The sequence below is a fragment of the Oncorhynchus masou genome, chromosome 10 (genome assembly GCF_036934945.1).
Source record: "Oncorhynchus masou masou isolate Uvic2021 chromosome 10, UVic_Omas_1.1, whole genome shotgun sequence".
Taxonomy (NCBI): Eukaryota; Metazoa; Chordata; class Actinopteri; order Salmoniformes; family Salmonidae; genus Oncorhynchus; species Oncorhynchus masou.
The window spans coordinates 14,007,067-14,027,632 of record NC_088221.1 but is presented as its reverse complement, the minus strand read 5'-3'; the positions used below and the strand labels follow the sequence as shown (position 1 = coordinate 14,027,632).

At 42.1% G+C, this 20,566-nt stretch overlaps 1 protein-coding gene across 2 annotated transcripts in view; it reads left to right on the top strand.

Annotated features, from left to right (window-relative positions):
• The window catches only part of LOC135547183 (potassium voltage-gated channel subfamily H member 7-like), a 48,232-nt gene extending 30,153 nt beyond the window's left edge, over nucleotides 1-18,079 (top strand). The window contains exons 7-15 of one of the 2 annotated variants that reach the window (XM_064975941.1): nucleotides 2,887-3,286; nucleotides 3,423-3,622; nucleotides 4,681-4,933; nucleotides 10,406-10,611; nucleotides 12,530-12,626; nucleotides 12,775-12,999; nucleotides 14,390-14,546; nucleotides 16,018-16,254; nucleotides 16,409-18,079. In XM_064975941.1, the coding sequence (XP_064832013.1) occupies nucleotides 2,887-3,286; nucleotides 3,423-3,622; nucleotides 4,681-4,933; nucleotides 10,406-10,611; nucleotides 12,530-12,626; nucleotides 12,775-12,999; nucleotides 14,390-14,546; nucleotides 16,018-16,254; nucleotides 16,409-16,667 (2,034 nt within the window). In that variant the 3' untranslated portion in view covers nucleotides 16,668-18,079. Of the gene's footprint in view, nucleotides 1-2,886; nucleotides 3,287-3,422; nucleotides 3,623-3,771; nucleotides 3,826-4,680; nucleotides 4,934-10,405; nucleotides 10,612-12,529; nucleotides 12,627-12,774; nucleotides 13,000-14,389; nucleotides 14,547-16,017; nucleotides 16,255-16,408 lie in introns of those variants that run through there. The other variant, XM_064975940.1, reaches the window with a different exon arrangement.
• Nucleotides 18,080-20,566: the final 2,487 nt, after the last annotated feature.

Genomic DNA, 20,566 nt, shown 5'->3' with positions numbered 1-20,566 from the left:
AAATAATAATAATCCCAGTGGTTGTCGAGGGTGCAACAGGTCAGCACCCCAGGAGTAAATGTCAGTTGGCTTTTCATAGCCGATCATTCAGAGTATCTCTACTGCTCCTGCTGTCTCTTGAGAGTTGAAAACAGCAGGTCTGGGACAGGTAGCACATCCGATGAACAGGTCAGGGTTCCATAGCCACAGGCAGAACAGTTGAAACTAGAGCAGCAGCACGGCCAGGTGGACTGGGGACAGCAAGGTGTCATCAGGCCAGGTAGTACTGAGGCATGGTCCTAGGGCTCAGGTCCTCCGAGAAAGAAAGAAAGAAAGAATAAGAGAGAGCATACTTAAATTCACACAGGACACCAGATAAGACAGGAGAAATATTCCAGATATAACAGACTGACCCTAGCTCCCCGACACAAACTACTGCAGCATAAATACTGGAGGCTGCGACAGGAGGGGACGGGAGACACTGTGGTCCTGTCCGACGATACCCCCGGACAGGGCCAGACAGGCAGGATATAACCCCACCCACTTTGCCAAAGCACAGCCCCCAGACCACTAGAGGGATATCTTCAACCACCAACTTACCATCCTGAGACAAGGCCGAGTATAGACCACAAAGATCTCCCTCACGGCACAACCCAAGGAAGAGGCACCAACCCGGATCACCACTTTATTTTAAGAATGTGAAATGTCAGAATAATAGTAGAGAATTATTTATTTCAGGTTTTCTTTCTTTCATCACATTCCCAGTGGGTCAGAAGTTTACATACACTCAATTAATATTTGGTAGCATTGCTTTTAAATTGATTAACTTGGGTCAAACGTTTTGGGTAGCCTTCTACAAGCGTCCCACAGTAAGTTGGGTGAATTTTGGCAAATTCCTCCTGACAGCTGGTGTAACTGAGTCAAGTTTGTAGGCCTCCTTGCTCTCACAAGCTTTTTCAGTTCTGCCCACACATTTTCAATAGGATTGAGGTCAGGGCTTTGTGATGGCCACTGCAATACCTTGACTTTGTTGTCCTTAAACCATTTTGCCACAAAGTGTGGTAGTATGCTTGGGGTCATTGTCCATTTGCGACCAAGCTTTAACTTCCTGACTGATGTCTTGAAATGTTGCTTCAATATATCCACATAATTTTCCTACCTCATGATGCCATAAATTTTGAGAAGTGCACCAGTCCCTCCTGCAGCAAAGCACCCCCACAACATGATGCTGCCACCCCCGTGCTTCACGGTTGGGATGGTATTCTTGAACTTGCAGGCCTCCCCATTTACTTCCAAACATAACGATGGTCATTGTGGCCCAACAGTTCTATTTTTGTTTCATCAGACCAGAGGACATTTCTCCAAAAAGTACGATATTTGTTCCCATGTGCAGTTGCAAACCATAGTCTGGCTTTTTATGGCGGTTTTGGAGCAATGGCTTCTTCCTTGCTGAGTTGCCTTTCAAGCTATGTTGATATAGGACTCGTTTTACTGTGGATATAGATACTTTTGTACCTCTTTCCTCCAGCATCTTCACAAGGTCCTTTGCTGTTGTTCTCAGATTGATTTGCACTTTTCGCACCAAAGTTGGTTCATCTCTAGGAGACAGAGCGTATCTCCTTCCTGAGCGTTATGATGGCTGCGTGGTCCCATGGTGTTCATACTTGCGTACTATTGTTTGTACAGATGAACGTGGTACATTCAGGCATTTGGAAATTACTCCCAAGGATGAACCAGACTTATGGAGGTCTCAAAAACAAATCTGAGGTTTTGGCTGATTTCTTTTGATTTTCCCATGATGTCAAGCCAATAGGCACTGAGTTTGAAGGTAGGCCATGAAATACATCCACAGGTACACCTCCAATTGACTCAAATGATGTCAATTAGCCTATCAGAAGCTTCTAAAGCCATGACATAATTTTCTGGAATATTCCAAGCTGTTTAAAGGCACAGTCAACTTAGTGTATGTAAACTTCTGACCCACTGGAATTGTGATACAGTGTATTATAAGTGAAATAATCTGTCTCTAAACAATTGTTGGAAATTGTACTTGTGTCATGCACAAAGTAGATGTCCTAACCGACATGCCAAAACTATAGTTTGTTAACAAGAAATGTGTGGAGTGGTTGAAAAACAAGTTTTAATGACTCCTGAGACAAGGCCGAGTATTTAAACTTCCGACTTCAACTGTATGTGTTATTTACTAGTTTATGTTTTCACTATTATTATACAATGTAGAAAATAGTAAAAATAAAGAAAAACCCTTGAATGAGTAGGTGTGTCCACCCTTTTGACTGGTACTGTACATAAGAATCACTGTCAGTTTTATCTGTTAAAGAGCCTCTGAAAATAACCAAACGCAGCTACTAGCCTCACTTTCCAGGGCCAAATTATAATTGTCAGGTAAATAAATGATCTCCTTGGAGGTGACAATTGTAAAATGTTGCAAGAGCCATTGTTGATGAGACAGAGCGAGCAGCCACCTCCCTGGGACTTGTTCATTGTGTTACTTCTCTCCTGCCCAGACATCAATATAGCAGATTTTATCTGCGTGCTCTTTGTTTCACAGTTCTGTGTTAGTACGACATTGACCAGAGCCATTACATAGAAAGTCGGCAAGATTAAGAATCTTTTAATTGTACTGTTGAGAGGAGTCTAGAGAAAACTCACTACTAATGTTGATGAAGTGACGTTGACTCTTTTTTTGGTCAAACATCTGTTGGTACTGGCTGAGTGCTGAAATATATTTCCAATGCACCTTTGTGATATCAAATACAGTAAATCACTACCAACTTTGCATAAAATGTATTATTCGTATTTGACAAGGAACATGTTTCACAACATCTGATCATGTCACTCTTATTACTGGAGACCTTGCTAATAATGTACCATCTCTTGTCTCTTTAGACCACCACTCTGATTGGCCTATTGAAGACAGCCCGACTTCTGCGATTGGTGCGTGTTGCCCGGAAACTGGACCGTTACTCTGAGTACGGAGCGGCTGTACTCATCCTACTCATGTGTATCTTTGCACTCATCGCTCACTGGCTAGCTTGCATATGGTACGCCATTGGCAATGTGGAGAAGCCTTACCTGGAGCACAACATTGGTTGGCTCGACAATCTTGGGGTATCCATTGGCAAGAGGTATAACTTCAGTGACCCTAACTCTGGGCCCTCCATCAAGGACAAATACGTCACCGCACTTTACTTCACTTTCAGCAGTCTAACCAGCGTGGGCTTTGGGAATGTCTCCCCAAATACCAACTCAGAAAAGATCTTCTCTATCTGTGTCATGCTGATCGGCTGTGAGTCTGATACTTCCTATTTCCTTTTACTTAGTTCATTCTCAACATTCCGAGCAGCTAACATTCACAAGATTCTTTGTGCTTATGGATAGCACAAAGGACTGGTGACTTTTACTTTTGTCTGTGTGTTGTGCAGCCCTCATGTATGCCAGCATCTTCGGTAACGTGTCAGCTATCATCCAGCGGCTCTACTCAGGCACGGCCAGGTACCACACCCAGATGCTCCGGGTTCGAGAGTTTATCCGCTTCCACCAGATCCCCAACCCGCTAAAGCAGCGGCTGGAGGAGTATTTCCAACACTCCTGGACCTACACGAATGGCATCGACATGAACACGGTAAACAGAAAAACCTCAATTTGTCATACCGACATAGTTCAATCCTCTTTCTTGAAATGTGATCCTCATGCAAAATGCTTTTTTTTTAAAAACAACTTTTTTTCATTTCTGCTTTTCAAATGGAATAACATCTACGCTGGTAAGAGCAGGAGGTACATATGTGAAAGTATGAATTGTAACCATTTCCATGTTAAGCTTAATTGCTTTACGTTTTTGTTTGGCTTTTAAATCATAATATTCTGCTCGCAAAACATATCGTACTTGCCCATGTGTAGACAGTAGACAACCATCAACACCATAATCCATCATCATCATTTTTCTATTCAGTTTTTGAGTGAGGTGTTTGAGTTTCCATACCATCTCCTGTGTAGCAACAGCCCAACGCTGAGCTTCCACATGCATTGCCAGATTACAATTACCCGAGTGCTTTGAGCTGAGGCCAAGGGCATATGTCACAGATTGGCTTTATTTGTGTCCCCATTAGCTTTTACAGAAGCAACAGCTACTCATCCTGGGGTCCACAAAAAAACACAAAACATGACAATTAACAAAACACTGATAGACAAGGACAGTCACACAAACACAACGATATACAGACAAAACAAAAACAAATAAAACAAATAAAAAGTCTGCATGTGGATGCATGAGCTTGCTTGAAGGATACAGTAATGCTTTTTCCTTTTCAAGTACAGCATACTATAGAAAACCTTTTGACAACTTACTGCATCTTTCAATGTGAAAAAGGTCCTAACTGCCTGTGTTTTATAGTATTTGCATTTGCATCACTGAAACACTGTTGTGGGGAAACGGGAATAGTTTAGCCCAGAATAATTTGCATGTATTGAAGAGGTAAGTATATTCTGTTATTGTTTTTGTCACAACCGGTAGCCTATTTTAAATTCCAGGAGATAAAAACATATTGAAATACTAACCATTTGAGAAGGGTGATAATAACAATGACAACATACTATACATGTGAAACACTGTTTCCTTACTCCTGAGGTGAACCCACGGTGGTTGCGTTCTATAATTGTTTAATTTTTCTACAAATACTCTAGGTGTTAAAAGGCTTCCCTGAGTGTCTGCAGGCAGATATCTGCCTCCACCTCAACCAGGCTCTGTTGGAGAGCTGTAAGGCCTTCCACGGAGCCACCAAGGGCTGCCTGAGAGCCCTGGCCATGCGCTTCCAGACCACCCACGCCCCCCCAGGGGACACCCTGGTCCACAGCGGAGATGTCCTCACTGCACTTTACTTCCTGTCTCGGGGCTCCATAGAGATCCTGAAAGATGACATTGTGGTAGCCATTCTGGGTAAATGCATGTGAACTATAGAAACTGGTGTTTTTTTCCTGGTCATCTGGTCAGGAGAAATGAAATGATATGCTATTATTAGGCAGGGCTCCAGACTGCGACCATTTAGTCACATTTTGCAACCCTTTGACTTGACTGTGAGAGTACAATTCTTAATTGGTTGCATTGGTACGAGCTGCAAATTCTATCTGCTCACTAAAAATGTTCTGTTTTTTTGGGATTTTTAACCGTTGAAGTGAGGAGGGCCTCAGCTTTCTGTATCACAACCGGCCGTGATTGGGAGTCCCGTAGGGCGGTGCACAATTGGTCCAGCGTCGTCCAGGCTTGGCTGGTGTAGGCCGTCATTGTAAATAAGAATTTGTTCTGAACTAACTTACCTAGTTAAATAAAGGTGAAATAAAAAAATTACATTTTAAACAAAGCCGTTTCATTTAAGGACCAACAAATTGAAAGCTGTGCCATTTAGATGGCAAAATAGATTTTTGATGTACTGATTCTATGGCACGTTGTTTATGAACTGTTATGCAAGACAACGCCGGATTCAAAATTTAGCATTTTTCAATTTCAATTATTATACAAAGCTCTTCCAACCAATAGAATGTTTTATATATATAGTTGAAGTCGGAAGTTTACATACACTTAGGTTGGAATCATTAAAACTTGTTTTTCAACCATATCCACAATTTCTTGTTAACAAACTATAGGTTTGGCAAGTCAGCTAGGACATCTACTTTGTACATGACACAAGTAATTTTTCCAATAATTGTTTACAGACAGATTATTTCACTTATAATTCACTGTATCATAATTCCAGCTGTGTACTACTCCCTTCACAGACTGGCTCTCACCAGAACAGAAAGAGGAGTGGGAGGCCCAACTGAGCAGTCTGAGATATGGCTTTTTCTTTGCAACTCTGCCTAGAAGGCCAGCATCCCAGAGTCGTTTCTTTTCTGTTGACGTTGAGACTGGTGTTTTGCGGATACTATTTAATGAAGCTGCCAGCTGAGGACTTGTGAGGCGTTTTATTGCTTCTTCAATCAGGACAACAGTTTTCAGCTGTGCTAACATAATTGCAAAATTATTTTCTAATGATCAATTTGTTTTTTTAATTATCAACTTGGATTAGCTAACACCACGTGCCATTGGAACACAGGAGTGATGGTTGCTGATAATGGGCCTCTGTACGCCTATGTAGATATTCCATTAAAAATCAGCCGTTTCCAGCTACAATAGTCATTTACAACATTAACAATGTCTACACTGTATTTCTGATCAATTTGATGTTATTTTAATGGGCCAAAAATGTGCTTTTCTTTCAAAAACAAGGACATTTCTAAGAGACCCCAAACTTTTGAATGGTAGTGTATGTGTGTAATATATATATATATATATATATATATATATATATATATAAGCAACAAAATACATAGGGATTGGACGTGATGCAGACAATTACATTGATGGAAGCTACAATTTATCTGCAATATTAAAGCTGATCTACCCCCTACAATCTTAATTTTTTAAATAAAATTAACTTATTTTATTTCGCATTTGTTTAACCCCTTTTCCCCCAAATTTGGTATCTAATTGGTAGTTACAGTCTTGTCCCATCGCTGCAACTCACTGCAACTCCCTTACGGACTCAGGAGAGGCGAAGGTTGAGAGCCGTGCGTCCTCCGAAACACAACCCAGCCCAGCCAAGCCGCACTGCTTCTTGACACAATGTCCGCTTAGCCCGGAATCCAGCCACACCAACGTGCTGGAGGAAACACCGTACACCTGGCGACCGTGTCAGCGTGCATTGTCAGCGCGCCTGGTCCGCCACCGGAGCCGCTAGTGCACGATGGGACAAGAACGTCTCTGCCGGCCAAACCCTCCCCTAACCCGGACGGCGCTGGGCCAATTGTGCGCTGTCCCATGAGTCTCCCGGTCGCGGCCGGCTGCGACAGACTACTGCGCCACCCATTCAATTTACTGTTAGATTAATCAATTACACAGCTAATGAGGAGCATATTATATTTAGCGATCTAGTTAATGAGTTGGGTTTCCACTTCCTCAGATGGTGAATTTTACCTAAATAATTAGCCTATGTGATGTGAGTACACAAAGAAAGATATAAGCAAATGAATCTATTGAACAAAGGAGTCAAATTCTGGAGCCCTATTTTGAAATGGCAACAGTGGCCTAATTGTCATCCCCAAAATTCATGAAAATCACTGGTTGCTCATCAAAATAATGTAGCCATAGTGGAGGAAGGAAGCAAACCCATATCGCTGGCATGACAGGTAAACACCGTACACATCACGCCAATAGGGTCAACTCACTTGGTGGGAATTGTAAGGTGGCATACTGTATATAGCAAGAATCACTACACTGTCCCCTCCAAACAGGAAGGCAAGTAATCCTGCTTTGAATACTCAACCCCCTCACACGTACAGTCGGGGCTGTGCCTCCCTATGACTCATGCCCACCATTTCCCTTCTTACATCAATGCAGCAAAAGGTGGGTTCGGAAAAGCAAACCCATGTCGCTGGCATGAAAGGCAAACGCCCTACGCATCGCACCGATTGGGTTAACCCACAAAGTGGGAATCGTAACGTGGCTCATATAGCGAGGATCAATACAATATCTTGAATGATGCATTCCTGCTGCTTGGACATGTCTTGTCCTGTAGATAACAGGTGTCAAATGCATTTTATGGAGGGCCGAGTGTCTCCTGTTTTTTGTTATTGGCTTTCAATATGTGTTCAATTGAGACCTAGACAACCAGGTGAGGGGAGTTCCTAACTAATCAGTGAACTTGACTTGATCCATCAAGTACAACGGGGGGAGTGAAAACACGCAGCACATGGCCCTCCGTGGACCGAGTTTGACACCTGTGTGTTAGATGAAACAACTTATTTCTTGAATCAAACTATTTAAGTATCACTGTGAATGATTTTATCATGGGCTGGTGCCACCAGGGGAATGGTTAGTTCGGAGCCCTGTTAGGGCCAGGGGTGGGGTTTTCTGACCATGTGATCTGAGCAGGAAAAACTCCAGGCTCTATACATGCTGATTGGAAGACAGCTAATGCTGATTGCTAGCTTTTTTTAAAGCATGTTTTGGCATGTTTGCTGGATGGGTTGAATTGAATTATTGATTTGAATTATTCCGTCCTAGCCAGTGTAGGGTTTCGTGCTCATATGATATTTGGCAATGTGTAGAGCTAGATGTCAACTCAGGCAGAGATACACAGTGTCAGCTCCCAGAGGAAAGATGGCTGGTTATTTAAACACCGATCCACTGCAGCAGACCTGCAGTGGGAGTTGTCCAAATCTGACAACTGACTGCAACAATGTGTTCTGTCTGATCTACCCGGACTCGTAAGCGTAAACACCTGAATGTATTTCATATCAACTGCCTTATCGTATTCTCTTATTATTCTTAAACAATAATAGTGACTAGAGAAGTTACGTAAACCTCCATTCCGAAGGTCTTGTCATGTTTTTTTAAAATTTGATTTGATTGAACCTTTTATTTTAACAGGGAAGACAAATTGAGACCTCGGTCTCTTTTCACACTTGCGCTCTGTATATGTAGGTACAGTGTTATTGCATTAGAGTTGTTCATCTGACAGAATGGAGGCTCTGACATTTATATTAAGTGGCTCCGCGTGAGACTGTTTGGCAACTTCAAAGAGCAAAGTGAAACAGCTGTCATTGCATAGCACCACTGCTCTTTTAATAGCTGCAAAAGGGAAGGGACACAACAGAGGCATAGGAGAGGCATAAGAAACCAAACAAGGAGGAGATATTATCTGATTGTCAACCGTTCTTAGCAGTATTGTCTTATAGGTTATAGGTATAGTGTTTCACCTATATGCATTTGGCAGTAAAAGGAAAAATAAAATATTACAAATTTGTGATGGTAAAACGTTGGTGTTAATCTAACCGACTATAACCAGATGTAAAGTATTTACAAAATATAATGGAGCAATATCATTTAAAATCAGACCATCTTTGAGAACCGACAATCACCATAATCAAAACTAAACAGTCAGGTAGAATCTAAATTTACAAAACTGTCATGGCATGTGGCCCCCATCGATTTTGTTACAATGTTTGAGTCACTCAGATAGCATAAGAACACGGCATAAGCCAGGGCAAAATGTGTACAATTGAAAATTAGCTACCATTGCTAAAAACAAAATCATAGGGGGAAGCACTGAGGTAATATTGGTTAGTAGTTATTAAAATGGCCTACACATGAGATTAGTAAGGAATTGTTTTCCATACAGTAATATCACACTTGAAACCCACTGACTACCAGGTTTTGCAGGCTAAGCCTAGATTAAATTGAGCATCTTTCATCACATGAAAGATGTGACATAATAAGGTCAGAACCAGGCCAAAGCTGCTGTGTAATACAAAACCAATCATATGAATTACACTGGAAGATGCATATCTCAAAGATCCGCATATTTGGAAACAATACATTGATATATCACAGCAACCTTCCAAAAGCCAAATGAAATGAATTCTGCCACTAGAGCATATCTGCCCAGGGAACACTTTTTAAGAAAGTAAAACGGCAATGAGCCATAGGGAAATCAATTTGTATGCATAATGTATGCTTTTGAGAACCAAAACCCTCCAAAAATGACGATTGTTTGTATGCTAATATTCCATTGAAGACTATTGTTCCATTGTAACCCCTGTGCAAAGCCCTGGTGTGAGAGCTATGTGTAGGCTTCCATGTTGGAGGTGCCTGGTCCCTGCTGAGTTGGAACACTAAGGCTCAAGACCACTCCTCATAAGTCACTTAAAGCCACACAGCAGTCCAACCTATTGCATCTCATTCACACAAAATGCTGCACAGGGGTTGACATTTATTAAGAATTGACACCACTGAAAGGTATCTTAAGATGCCCTTTAAGGCCAGGCACCACACCCTAATAGGCCAAAATATTTTTTGGGTTTAATTTTGTTATTAAGACACTCCAGGACCGGACTTACACATGTTACGACATATAGTCCCGTTTTAAACATTCTCTATGAAATGAGCTTTTTAAATGATACGTGATTCATTGTAAGGAGCTTTGAAATGATGGATGTCCATTTAAAAGTGTTTACATTATGACATTTGGTGAAGGTAGAATGATACACTAACAAAAATATACAACCGACGGTTGGACAGACAGAATAGGCACTCTACTTTTCGTATCCTCAAAAGGCAAACCCAGACATAACGTCCTTCTCGTATACCAGTCCAATCCATTAGTCTACACACAGACAGACACAGAGCAATTCTCCTAATCTTCTGAGATTATATGGCCATCCTTTATTCGCTGAGACTACCACCAGCTCTCCTGATGTCTGGTGTATTCTCCAGATAATTCTCTCTAAGAAGAACCTAACCTCATCTACAATCTCTCTCTCTCTCTCGCTCTCTCTCTCTCTCTCTCTCTCTCTCTCTCTCTACACTCACCAGGAAAGAATGACATCTTTGGAGAAATGATCCATCTGTACGCCAAACCTGGAAAGTCCAATGCGGACGTCAGAGCCCTGAGTTACTGTGACCTGCATACCATACAGAGAGATGATCTCTTAGAGGTGCTTGACATGTACCCTGAGTTTGCCGATTTCTTCCTGACAAATCTGGAGCTGACGTTCAACCTCCGAGATGGGAATGGCAAGGTATATCGACGCTGACCAAAAACATAAACACGACATGCAACAATTTCAACGATTTTACTGAGTAACAGTTCATATAAGGAAATCAGTCAATTTAAATGAATTATTTAGGCCCTAATCTATGGATTTCAAATGTCTGAGAACACAGATATGCATCTGTTGGTCACAGATACCTTAAACAAAGGTAGGAGCATGGATCAGTAAACCAGTCAGTACCTAGTTGGCCCACCATTTGCCTCATGCAGCGTGACATCTCCTTCACAAAGAGTTGATCAGGCTGTTGATTGTGGCCTGTGGAATGTTGTCCAATTCCTCTTCAATGGCTGTGCGAAGTTGCTGGATATTGGCGGGAACTGGAACACGCTGTCGATCCAGAGCATCCCAAACATGCTCAATGGGTGACAGGTCTGGTGTGTATGCAGGCCATGGAAGAACTGGGACATTTTCAGCTTCCAGGAACTGTGTACAGGCCGTGCATTATCATGCTGAAACATGAGGTGATGGTGGCGGATGAATGGCACGACAAGGGGCCGCAGGATCTCTTCACGGTATCTCTGTGCATTCAAATTGCCATCAATAAAATGCAATTGTGTTAGTTGTCCATAGTTTATGCCTGCCCATACCATAATCCCACCACCAACATGGGGCACCCTGTTCCCAACGTTGACATCAGCAAACCGCTCGCCCACACGACACCATACACATTGTCTGCCATCTGCCCGGTAGAGTTGAAACCGGGATTCATTCATGAAGAGCACACTTCTCCAGTGTGCCAGTGGCCATTGAAAGTGAACATTTTCCCATTGAAGCCAGTTACGACGCCAAACTGCAGTCAGGTCTAGACCCTGATGAGGACGACGAGCCCTCAGATGAGCTTCCCTGAGATGATTTCTGTGCAGAAATTCTCTGTTTGTGCAAAAACCCACAGTTTCATCAGCTGTCCGGATGGCTCTGCAGGTGAAGAAGCCGGATGTGGAGGTCCTGGGCTGGCGTGGTTACACTTGGTCTGCGGTTGTGAGGCATGCTGGACGTACTGCCAAATTCTCTAAAACAATGTTGAGGCAGCTTATGCTAGGGAAATAAACATAAAATGATCTGGCACCAGCTGTGGTGGACATTCCTGCAGTCAGCATGCCAATTGCATGCTCCTTCAAAACTTCAGACATCTGTTGCATTGTGTTGTGTGAGAAAACTGCACATTTTAGAGTGGCTTTTTATTGTCCCCAGCACAAGGGACACCTGTGTAATGATCATACTGTTTAATCAGCTTCCTGATATGCCACATCTGTTAGGTGGATGGATTATCTTGGCAAAGGAGAAAGGCTCGCTAACAGGGATGAAAACTAATTTGTGCACACATTTTGAGAGAAATAAGCTTTTTGTGCATATGGAAAATAATTTATTTCAGCTCATGAAACATGGGACCAACACTTTGCATGTTGCGCTTATGTTTTTGTACGTCAGACGGTGCACATGGTCATAACACTAGCCTGTTGGGTCCTCTGTTGAAACTGTATGGTCAATAAACATACATTATTCTGTAGCATATTCTGACAATGAAATAGGCCTGACTATAACAAAAAATATATAAGATTTACCATATGAGATTGTGTTAAACAAAACGTTATATAATCTATAATAATATTTTAAAAGCCCACTCCCTGTATTCTTAGGTATTTCTTAACTATATGTTCGGAAAGGTCATTGCATGACGATGACAAGTATGCGTTATGACGTTATGTTAATGTATATGTTGAGGGTATGTGACTACATTGACATAACTTTGTATTCATTTACTATGCTCACGGCCATCGCTATTAAATAGAGATGTTACATTGTGGCTTTAATTAGATGTTGCTGGAGCAAATTATGTCATATTTGTTTGTATGATATTACATTAGCGATGTTCCCATCGTTGCAGGCCGCGTATTCTCACGCTAGTGACTCAGATACAGAGGAAGACGTTAAGAGCACAAAGATCACAAGAAGGATCTCCTTCACACCACATCCAACTAAAGGCGAGTTCTGTATCCACACTTTGCACGAGCACTTGCTCTTGTCATTTTTCACTGAGCAGCTCTCTGTCCCAGAGGAGTTCAGTGCTTTCTCTCTGTAATATTAGAGCACGGTGTGTTCCACTGCCTCGTCTTGATTACAATTCCACAGGGGGAAGCAACAAGGAAACAGAAAATGACTCCAGAAGGGAGAGGGAGTCCTACTTGTGCCTAAAGAGAACTTCAGTTGACCTGAAACACTCAGGGAAGGAGGAGCAGATGTCCATGGGCTCGGCCATCCAGGGGTGTCCCTCGGTGGAAGACCTTGCACTGGGGCTCGACTCCAATCCCCCTGGGGACATCATGGAGAGAACTCCCTCTTTTGACGATAACATTGGTGAGCAGCAATACAATCATAACCCTTTCTGTGCTCACACAGTAACACCCAAGTCTATTGTTGGAGCACGGGAACTAAATGTCCCTGCATCGTCAGATTGTTCTACTCATACTACCTTCTAGAATGATCTACAGCTCATTAGCGGCTTTCAAATTAGCCGTGGGGTACGGCCTGTACGGTCCCTTTGCCACGTGCTGTTAGGGTCAATGATTGGGCCCCTGAGTTCTAAGAGGGATGACTTCATATCAGTTGGGAGATGGCCACCGCTGTAAAACATGCCTTTTAAGAGGATCATAGAACCTCATCCACTTACCCCCCCCCCCCAACAGTGTCTTGTCATAGGCATACTGTTAAAATAGGCCTCCGATGTGGTCATTGCCTCGGCTACATGGTGACGAAAGGTACCACGTTACCGTACAGCCAAAAACACCCCACAATGTCAAGTGGGAGGGTCTAAGACAGAGTATCCAGAAACAGTGAGGCAGTAAATGCACCTGTGTAGGAGGCTAAGAGCGAAGACACAAAGACAATATAGGCCTATCAATCAAATCCCACCCCACTGTAAATCCCTGAGTAGAGCCATGTGCGTGGAGCTGAAATGTGTACCAAAACGAGTCTCAGTGGAGCTGTTTCTTTCACCAGCTTAAGTCACAGGCATCCTGCACTGCTTTCGCACAGATGCTCGCACTCCAAATGTGCACGGTACGTCCTAGTTAGTTCTCATCCCGGAAGGTGAATACCTTATAAACATTAGGCCATTCATAGAACAATGTGAGCCAATTGGAATAGTCATCATTGCGAATTCTATGTATGACTTAGTCAGTGACACACTGTTCTGTGTGTTGTAAAGACACGTGGGTAACATTGATTTTTCTCCATCAGAGCATGGAAATCAATTGCTGTTCTCCTACAGACAGTCATCTACAGTCACCTCAGGTAAATACTGTAGGCCTATTTCTTACAATAGAGACCACAGAAAAAGGAGTGTGTATTTCAGTCTGGGCATCCCAAAGGCCCCTGCTACAACAGATAAACGTGATTAAAGTTCATTATCAGCCTGTCAGTTCTTTCAAATCATTAGAAAAAGGCTGCTCTTACCCACACCAGCATTAATCAGTGTATACAGCACGTATTACCAGTGTGTTTAGCAGAGATAACACCAGAGTTAGCCCGAATGTCCCACCACGGCACAGAAAGCCATTGTCTCCTGAAACACTAGCTAGACTAATAAATTACAAACACAAGGAACAACCCACAGAAGCTTTTCACCCAAAGATGAATAGAATAGTTGTTCTATTTTCAATGGTTGGATGGTTTAGTGATTACCAGGCACCTGTGCTCTGACCCACATGTGAGCTTATAAAGGATGTGTGTTTCCCTCCCTTGCCAGATCTGTGCAATGACAGATGGGTCTGCGAGAAGCCCCGAGACTACCTGGATGAGTCAGCACAATTGCAGGACCTGAGGGGCGAGGACGGCGATGCCAGTGAAATCACATACGGAGAGGTGGAGCAACGCTTAGATCAGCTCGAAGAGCACTTGAACAGGTAGGCCTACTGTACTGCACTCTTTTTGGCCATCTCTGACATCTACAATGTAATGTCAAACATTCATGAACAACTAACTTCACTCCAGCTATAAAGACCAATAAAAAGATGTGAGAGCCAGTAGGGACCTTGAAATCTTGATTGTTGACATGCAAAACATATTGGGGCTGTACCAACAGTGGACTAATGAAAAAATATATATATATATAGTTTGAGTATAATTTTCCTATAAGTATTTTGTGCACTAGTAGACCGCATTTTCTACTAGCCTGGTCTGAAAAGTAGCCTGGTCGGAAATCTGCCATGTGATAATGGAAAAGACAACATTTCATCTGGATCTCGGGCTGGCACATTTTCTACTAGCCTGGTCTGAAAAGTACTAGCCTGGTCTGAAGAGTACTAGCCTCGGGCTAGCGAGCTAGCTTAATTTCCATCCAAGTCAACATTACATGTACATGGACTACTTGTTCCATGTGCATTAATACAGTACATTTGAACCCCCTTTATTTCCTGAGACAGACAAACAGGTTGAGTGGAGAGATAACACACCTGCAGCCAGCAGGCTGCCAAGAGTAGACAGTCAAACAGCAGGTGGTACAGTATTTTTAGCAGGAATTATCACAGAATAGGAGACAACGCATTGGAGGGCTCCTGCATCCGGGTGGACCATTTTTCTGTCTCCAAAAAGACTCACATTATCCAGTGCACTCTTTCTGACCCTGGGTTTTACCCAACCATTAGCAGCTATCGTTTGTGTGGTTTTAGCAACATGTCTCCACCATTTAGGCTCTATTTCAGCGGTAGCCTAATGACCATCGTTCTAAGGGGGGAGCAGCGCTAAAATAATTGCCAATTGCTGGTCTCCTCAACACAGCCATTATATTACACTAAACGAAACACGGTTGTCTGTTATTTGAATGGTAGAGAATCCGTCTTCCCGTATGTGTCAAGAGTGACGGCCTGCTGAACAAATGATGAAGGCATTTTACTAAGCATGTGCATAATGGCACTATTTCTGATTGACGGATGGCTGCTAAGGGCAATTAAAGTGATTAATCAGCATTAACACAGATAATGCTCTATATATAGCAGCAGGAGGAAATGCATCCATTATGACAACCGGTAATGTGTGAATGTGAGTTAGCCAGACATTGTTACCCCACCCTTACTGAATATTCATTATGACTCCTAGAGAGAGAATCGGTAGGACTATTAGACATAGAGAGCAGATAGAACATGTTCCCAAGCCTTTTGATTGAATTGACAACATGACGATCCTGTAGTGTCAACATAGATCACAAGCGCCCCCTAGTGCTAGAATTTGACACATACAACAACTGTACAATAAAAAACAAAACAACGATAGCCTAGAGGCAGTATGGTTATTGATTGGTGTTGAACTTGTCTTCCATTAGCCTCCAGTCCCTATAACCAAGAGTAGCCGTTCATTTTCTGCATTCTGTGTTTGCAGGCTGGAGTCCCAGATGACATCAGATATTCAGACCATCCTGCAGCTCCTGCAGAGGCAGTCCACACTGGGACCTCCTGCCTACAGCACTGTGACTGCTAGTCCAGATTATCAAAGGCCAGGTGTTATGGTCCAGCCAATCGCTGCTTTGACCAGCAGCCATTGCTTCAGCCATTCGTCATCACAAGTACGTACTGAACTGTTGATTTCCACAGAACAAACAGACAATGGAAATCAAGGACTCAGACTTTTTAAACACGGAATGGATATCATTTTTGAAAAGTGATGACCAGCTCCAAGGATTCTGAGGCACTTTCTAATGGTCAAAGCACACACTTACGATGAAATGTGTGTGTGTGTGTGTGTGTTTGCTGTTATTTCTTTTACATTATCAGAGTCCTGAACTCAACTTGGAGAGGAGTCATCAGGAATCCAAAGACTCGCTGTCAGGCTTGGCTTACATGGATGATTCACCCATAGAGGACAGCCTTACAGTACTGCTTGTACAAAGAAACACACAGAACAAACATGCAGGACATCAGCATTCCAAATCTCTCTTTCTTCCTATTGAGGACTCCTCTCCACTATCAGACTCATCTCCCAACACAGGACTCCATAGGCCAGTCTCAGACCCAGGACCTCCAAGGCCATAGAGCAAGATCTCTTATTTTAATTTTGCCTGTCTTCTCTGAAGTGTGACTCAGGGTTTCATTCTCTCTTAATTGCATTGCAATATGTGAAGTATCTTGTAGTTTTCCTCCTGAAATGATTTGCATGACAGATTGTTTTCGTTGCATGGTAGCTTTGATTCAGACCTCTGACAGGCAAGTGTGATTTTGGTAGGTTTACAAGGCAGGACATTTATTTTCACCATAGTATGTTTCTTCTTTTTTTTGCACTGCTTATTTGAACCACAAGTAGCTGTATGATAAAGACATTGTCCATATACTCCAGACTTTGTTTTAGATTGCAGTTTATTTTACTAAATGATTATGCATACATAGTATTACATGTTATGTAGCACATGGAGCTAATGTTAGCTTATCAATAGGCCCAGGAAATATAGATGGTGTATTGTGCCTATAACTAAATCCAAAAATCAAATCAGTAGCTTTATGTAGCCTCACTCTGCTCATTCTCAACATAAACTCACTCACATCGTTTTCCAATGTATTCTGCTCTCATAGTAAATGCACATGAATACAATCTTATAGGAAAGACATGTACAAATATGTAAATGTATTTTTATTTATTAAGGAATACATTAAAGGATGGGGTGCAAATGTTAGTGCTAGCATATGTTTGTCCTGAAGCTATGGGAGCAATAAAATGAAACTGAAGCATTTACTTTTGAAGAACTTCCAATTGGTTGACCTTTTTTCTAAAGATTTGGTCCACCATATCTTTTCGTGGGGGAAATGTATTTTGCACTAAAAGCTGCTTGAATATTCAGCAATGCAATTATTTTGTGCATGCATTTTACAATCCATTTTCAATGGTGTACTGTAGTATTTACAGCAGGGGATAACAAATGCCCTTGTTCTCTCTTCAATATAAATGAATGAAGACAAGACAGTATACTTGCATGTCCAAAGCACTAAAACGTTCAAGCGATGGAAGGATTTAGGTTCCATGATTACTGTATTATAATTATAGAATGAGTGTGTCACATTAAGTCCATTTCCAAACAAGGACACATATAACAAAGTAGCAGACAGTAAACGTATAATCACAATATTACAACTAATGAATGTTTATTTTTACATTTCCTGAAATGAGTAGCCTAGGTATTGCATGGAAAGTAAATGCGTGGTAAAGTCCTTAGTAATCTTTTGCATAAATTTGGCCTGATTCACACAAACTAGGGGGATAAAGAAACAATTAGTTGGTCTATTTTTTAAATTATGTTTTTGATGCATTTTCAACATGTCATGCTTTTTACACTCCACTACAAGTAATTGGAATGTTTCTGCGCTGAAGTGATTACAGACACAATGTGAAGAGTACAATTGATTTAGCTAATTACCTTGCCTATTTCAAGAAATAAAAAGTATATTTAATACAATGTCAAGTGTACCAAGTCTTTTATATTATCATTTTTTTCATGGATGGTCGTCATCAATGCACATCAACCAACCTGTTGTAAAGCATTAACTCTTCATATTGATGACGCTAATGCACAGGAATTCAGAACATAATGCAATGTTTTTCAATGTTTTTCAAGGAACTCACAGGTAGGCCCTATTTGGCAAGACAACAAAAGGCCTGCAACATAAAATCCATGGAACTGTTTATTGGCCTGGACAGATAAACAGTCAGTTTGGAGACTGAAGTCGCTCAGTGCACTTCAGAGGTTTTAAAATCAAAAGGACCAAGATATCAAAAGTTTAGGATATTTTCAGAAGACAGGTAAAAACATAAAGGTTTAAAATGCTAAAAACTTGTCTACCAAATATGGACAGCATTCATACCTTCCTCTTCAAACACATTATTCCCCAGTCTGAACTTCCAAGCTCCAGGAGTTCAAACAATCAAGAACAGGTGTATGGCTAATCAACTAAAAATACCTGCAAAATTCTTCTTCTTCGTGTGAATTTCCAGCAGACTAGGCGATTTTGGGCGAATTGCTGTACATTCCACATTGTGACAAAACAAAAAAGAAACAACGGGAAGAAAACAAAATTGCGCCACACATAACCCTGCAACTATAAAACCAAAACTGCTAAACACCTCCCTTATCCCACTACTTTGACCTAACCGTTCCTTCTCCTGGCCACCAGCCTGGGGGGACGGGACTCCTTCCTTCAACATCTCCTGTAATTCTTCTGGCTTAAAATCTTTCTCTCCCAATAACTTTTCTGCTGCTGCTACTACTTTTAGATTATGTGACTTCCTTTCCACACTTTGCAGTACAGTTAATTACCATAGCAATGAATGCCAAGAAACCATCCTTGATAAAACACAAACTGTTCGGGTCATTCAGTCCTGGCCTACTTACTACTTAGTGGTATCCGCTCATGATCCCTCACCCTTTGCCCATCATCCTCTACTTCCTCACTGCCTCAGCATATGACACTTTCTGCCCATCTCAAACCCTGGCAACCTCAACCTGTCTCACTCACACAGGACATTTCTGATCCCCAGCAACATGGGCTCCTCCCACAATTGAAACACTACTTTTTCCTCCAAAACTACACACTCCTTTGTCCGGTGCCCTCCTGCACACTTCTCACACCCCAGCATCTTCATCCTACACACTGCTGCTACATGACCATAGCCTTGGCACCTGAAACATCGTAGTGGATTTGGAACAAACGCTCTCAATGGATAACTCCACATATCATAGCATGACTTTATCAGGCACTCAATATCAAAACTCTAAATGATAGACGTGGTCTCCCCGGTGTCGCGCTCTCCACCAGGTCTGCATCTCACCAAACTGCATGCATCACAGACTCCATGGATCCTCAACTTCAGTTGATCCATCTTCACACTCAAAGCCACCGCCTGCAATCATTCATTTAAGTGGTACTCTGCTCCTGAGAGCAAAGCAATATACAGCTCTTGTCCTGAGGGCGCGAGGCAGAGCGTCCGCTCTTCAGGGTGGAAGATATACAGAATATCCACTTCTGGATACTTTCAGTGTGATAACAACAGCCAACTGCTTTTCCACTCCGCCAGATGCCACAAATGGTTTCGGCCAAAAGACATGACTCCACTTTCTCCACAAAATGCACTCCCACTGGAGTGGGAGTCATCTCAGAGTCATCTCAGGCATTTTCTTGATCATTGGGGTAAGGCTCAGAAGCCTTCTCCACACCTGTCAACGCAGGTTCTTCCTCTTCACTTTTGTCAGATTCTATCTCTAAACTCCCACTATCCGCCTCCATTTCATGGTTTGCAAGGTTCTCAAGCAATAAAGTCGATCCGTAAGTAATCCCAATTTGCTTGTATTCCGGGGACATAGGTTTATACTTAACACTATTGTTTCGCCTTCGCGTCATTGCACTTCCTCAGACAATCCCACTGCACAATTAACACAAGAAAACAATTCAAGGTACGCTTTGTAGTGCTGAGCTCAATATCGATTCCATGCCTGCACTTCAACGCCCTTTATTTCGTGCCCCACTCTCTATGAGCTTGACTGACTAGAGTGGAAATGGCATTTAAGAGCTGTTTTTACTTAAAGGGATCTTTTAATGTTGACTGTACTGTACTATACTGACTGAATATCTATTAGAGGTCAGAACATAGAGATATCTGGGTGTCCTCTTGGACAATAATCTTCAGTGGAGTAAATGTACAAACCGTATCTACAAAAAGGTTCAGCAGAGACTGTACTTTCAAAACGCTGGGATCTTTTAATGTTAACTGTACTACACTGACTCTGTTGTAGAAATCTTTCAATGAGAGAATTTGAACTTTTTGTATTGTTTGTTGGTTTGGCAATGCCACTGTCAGCCAGAAAAAATATGCTGAGAAGGTTTATCACCACAGCAAGCAAGCCACTTAGAGTCAAACGGGCAGGCTTGGATGAGATCTTTAAGGTCAG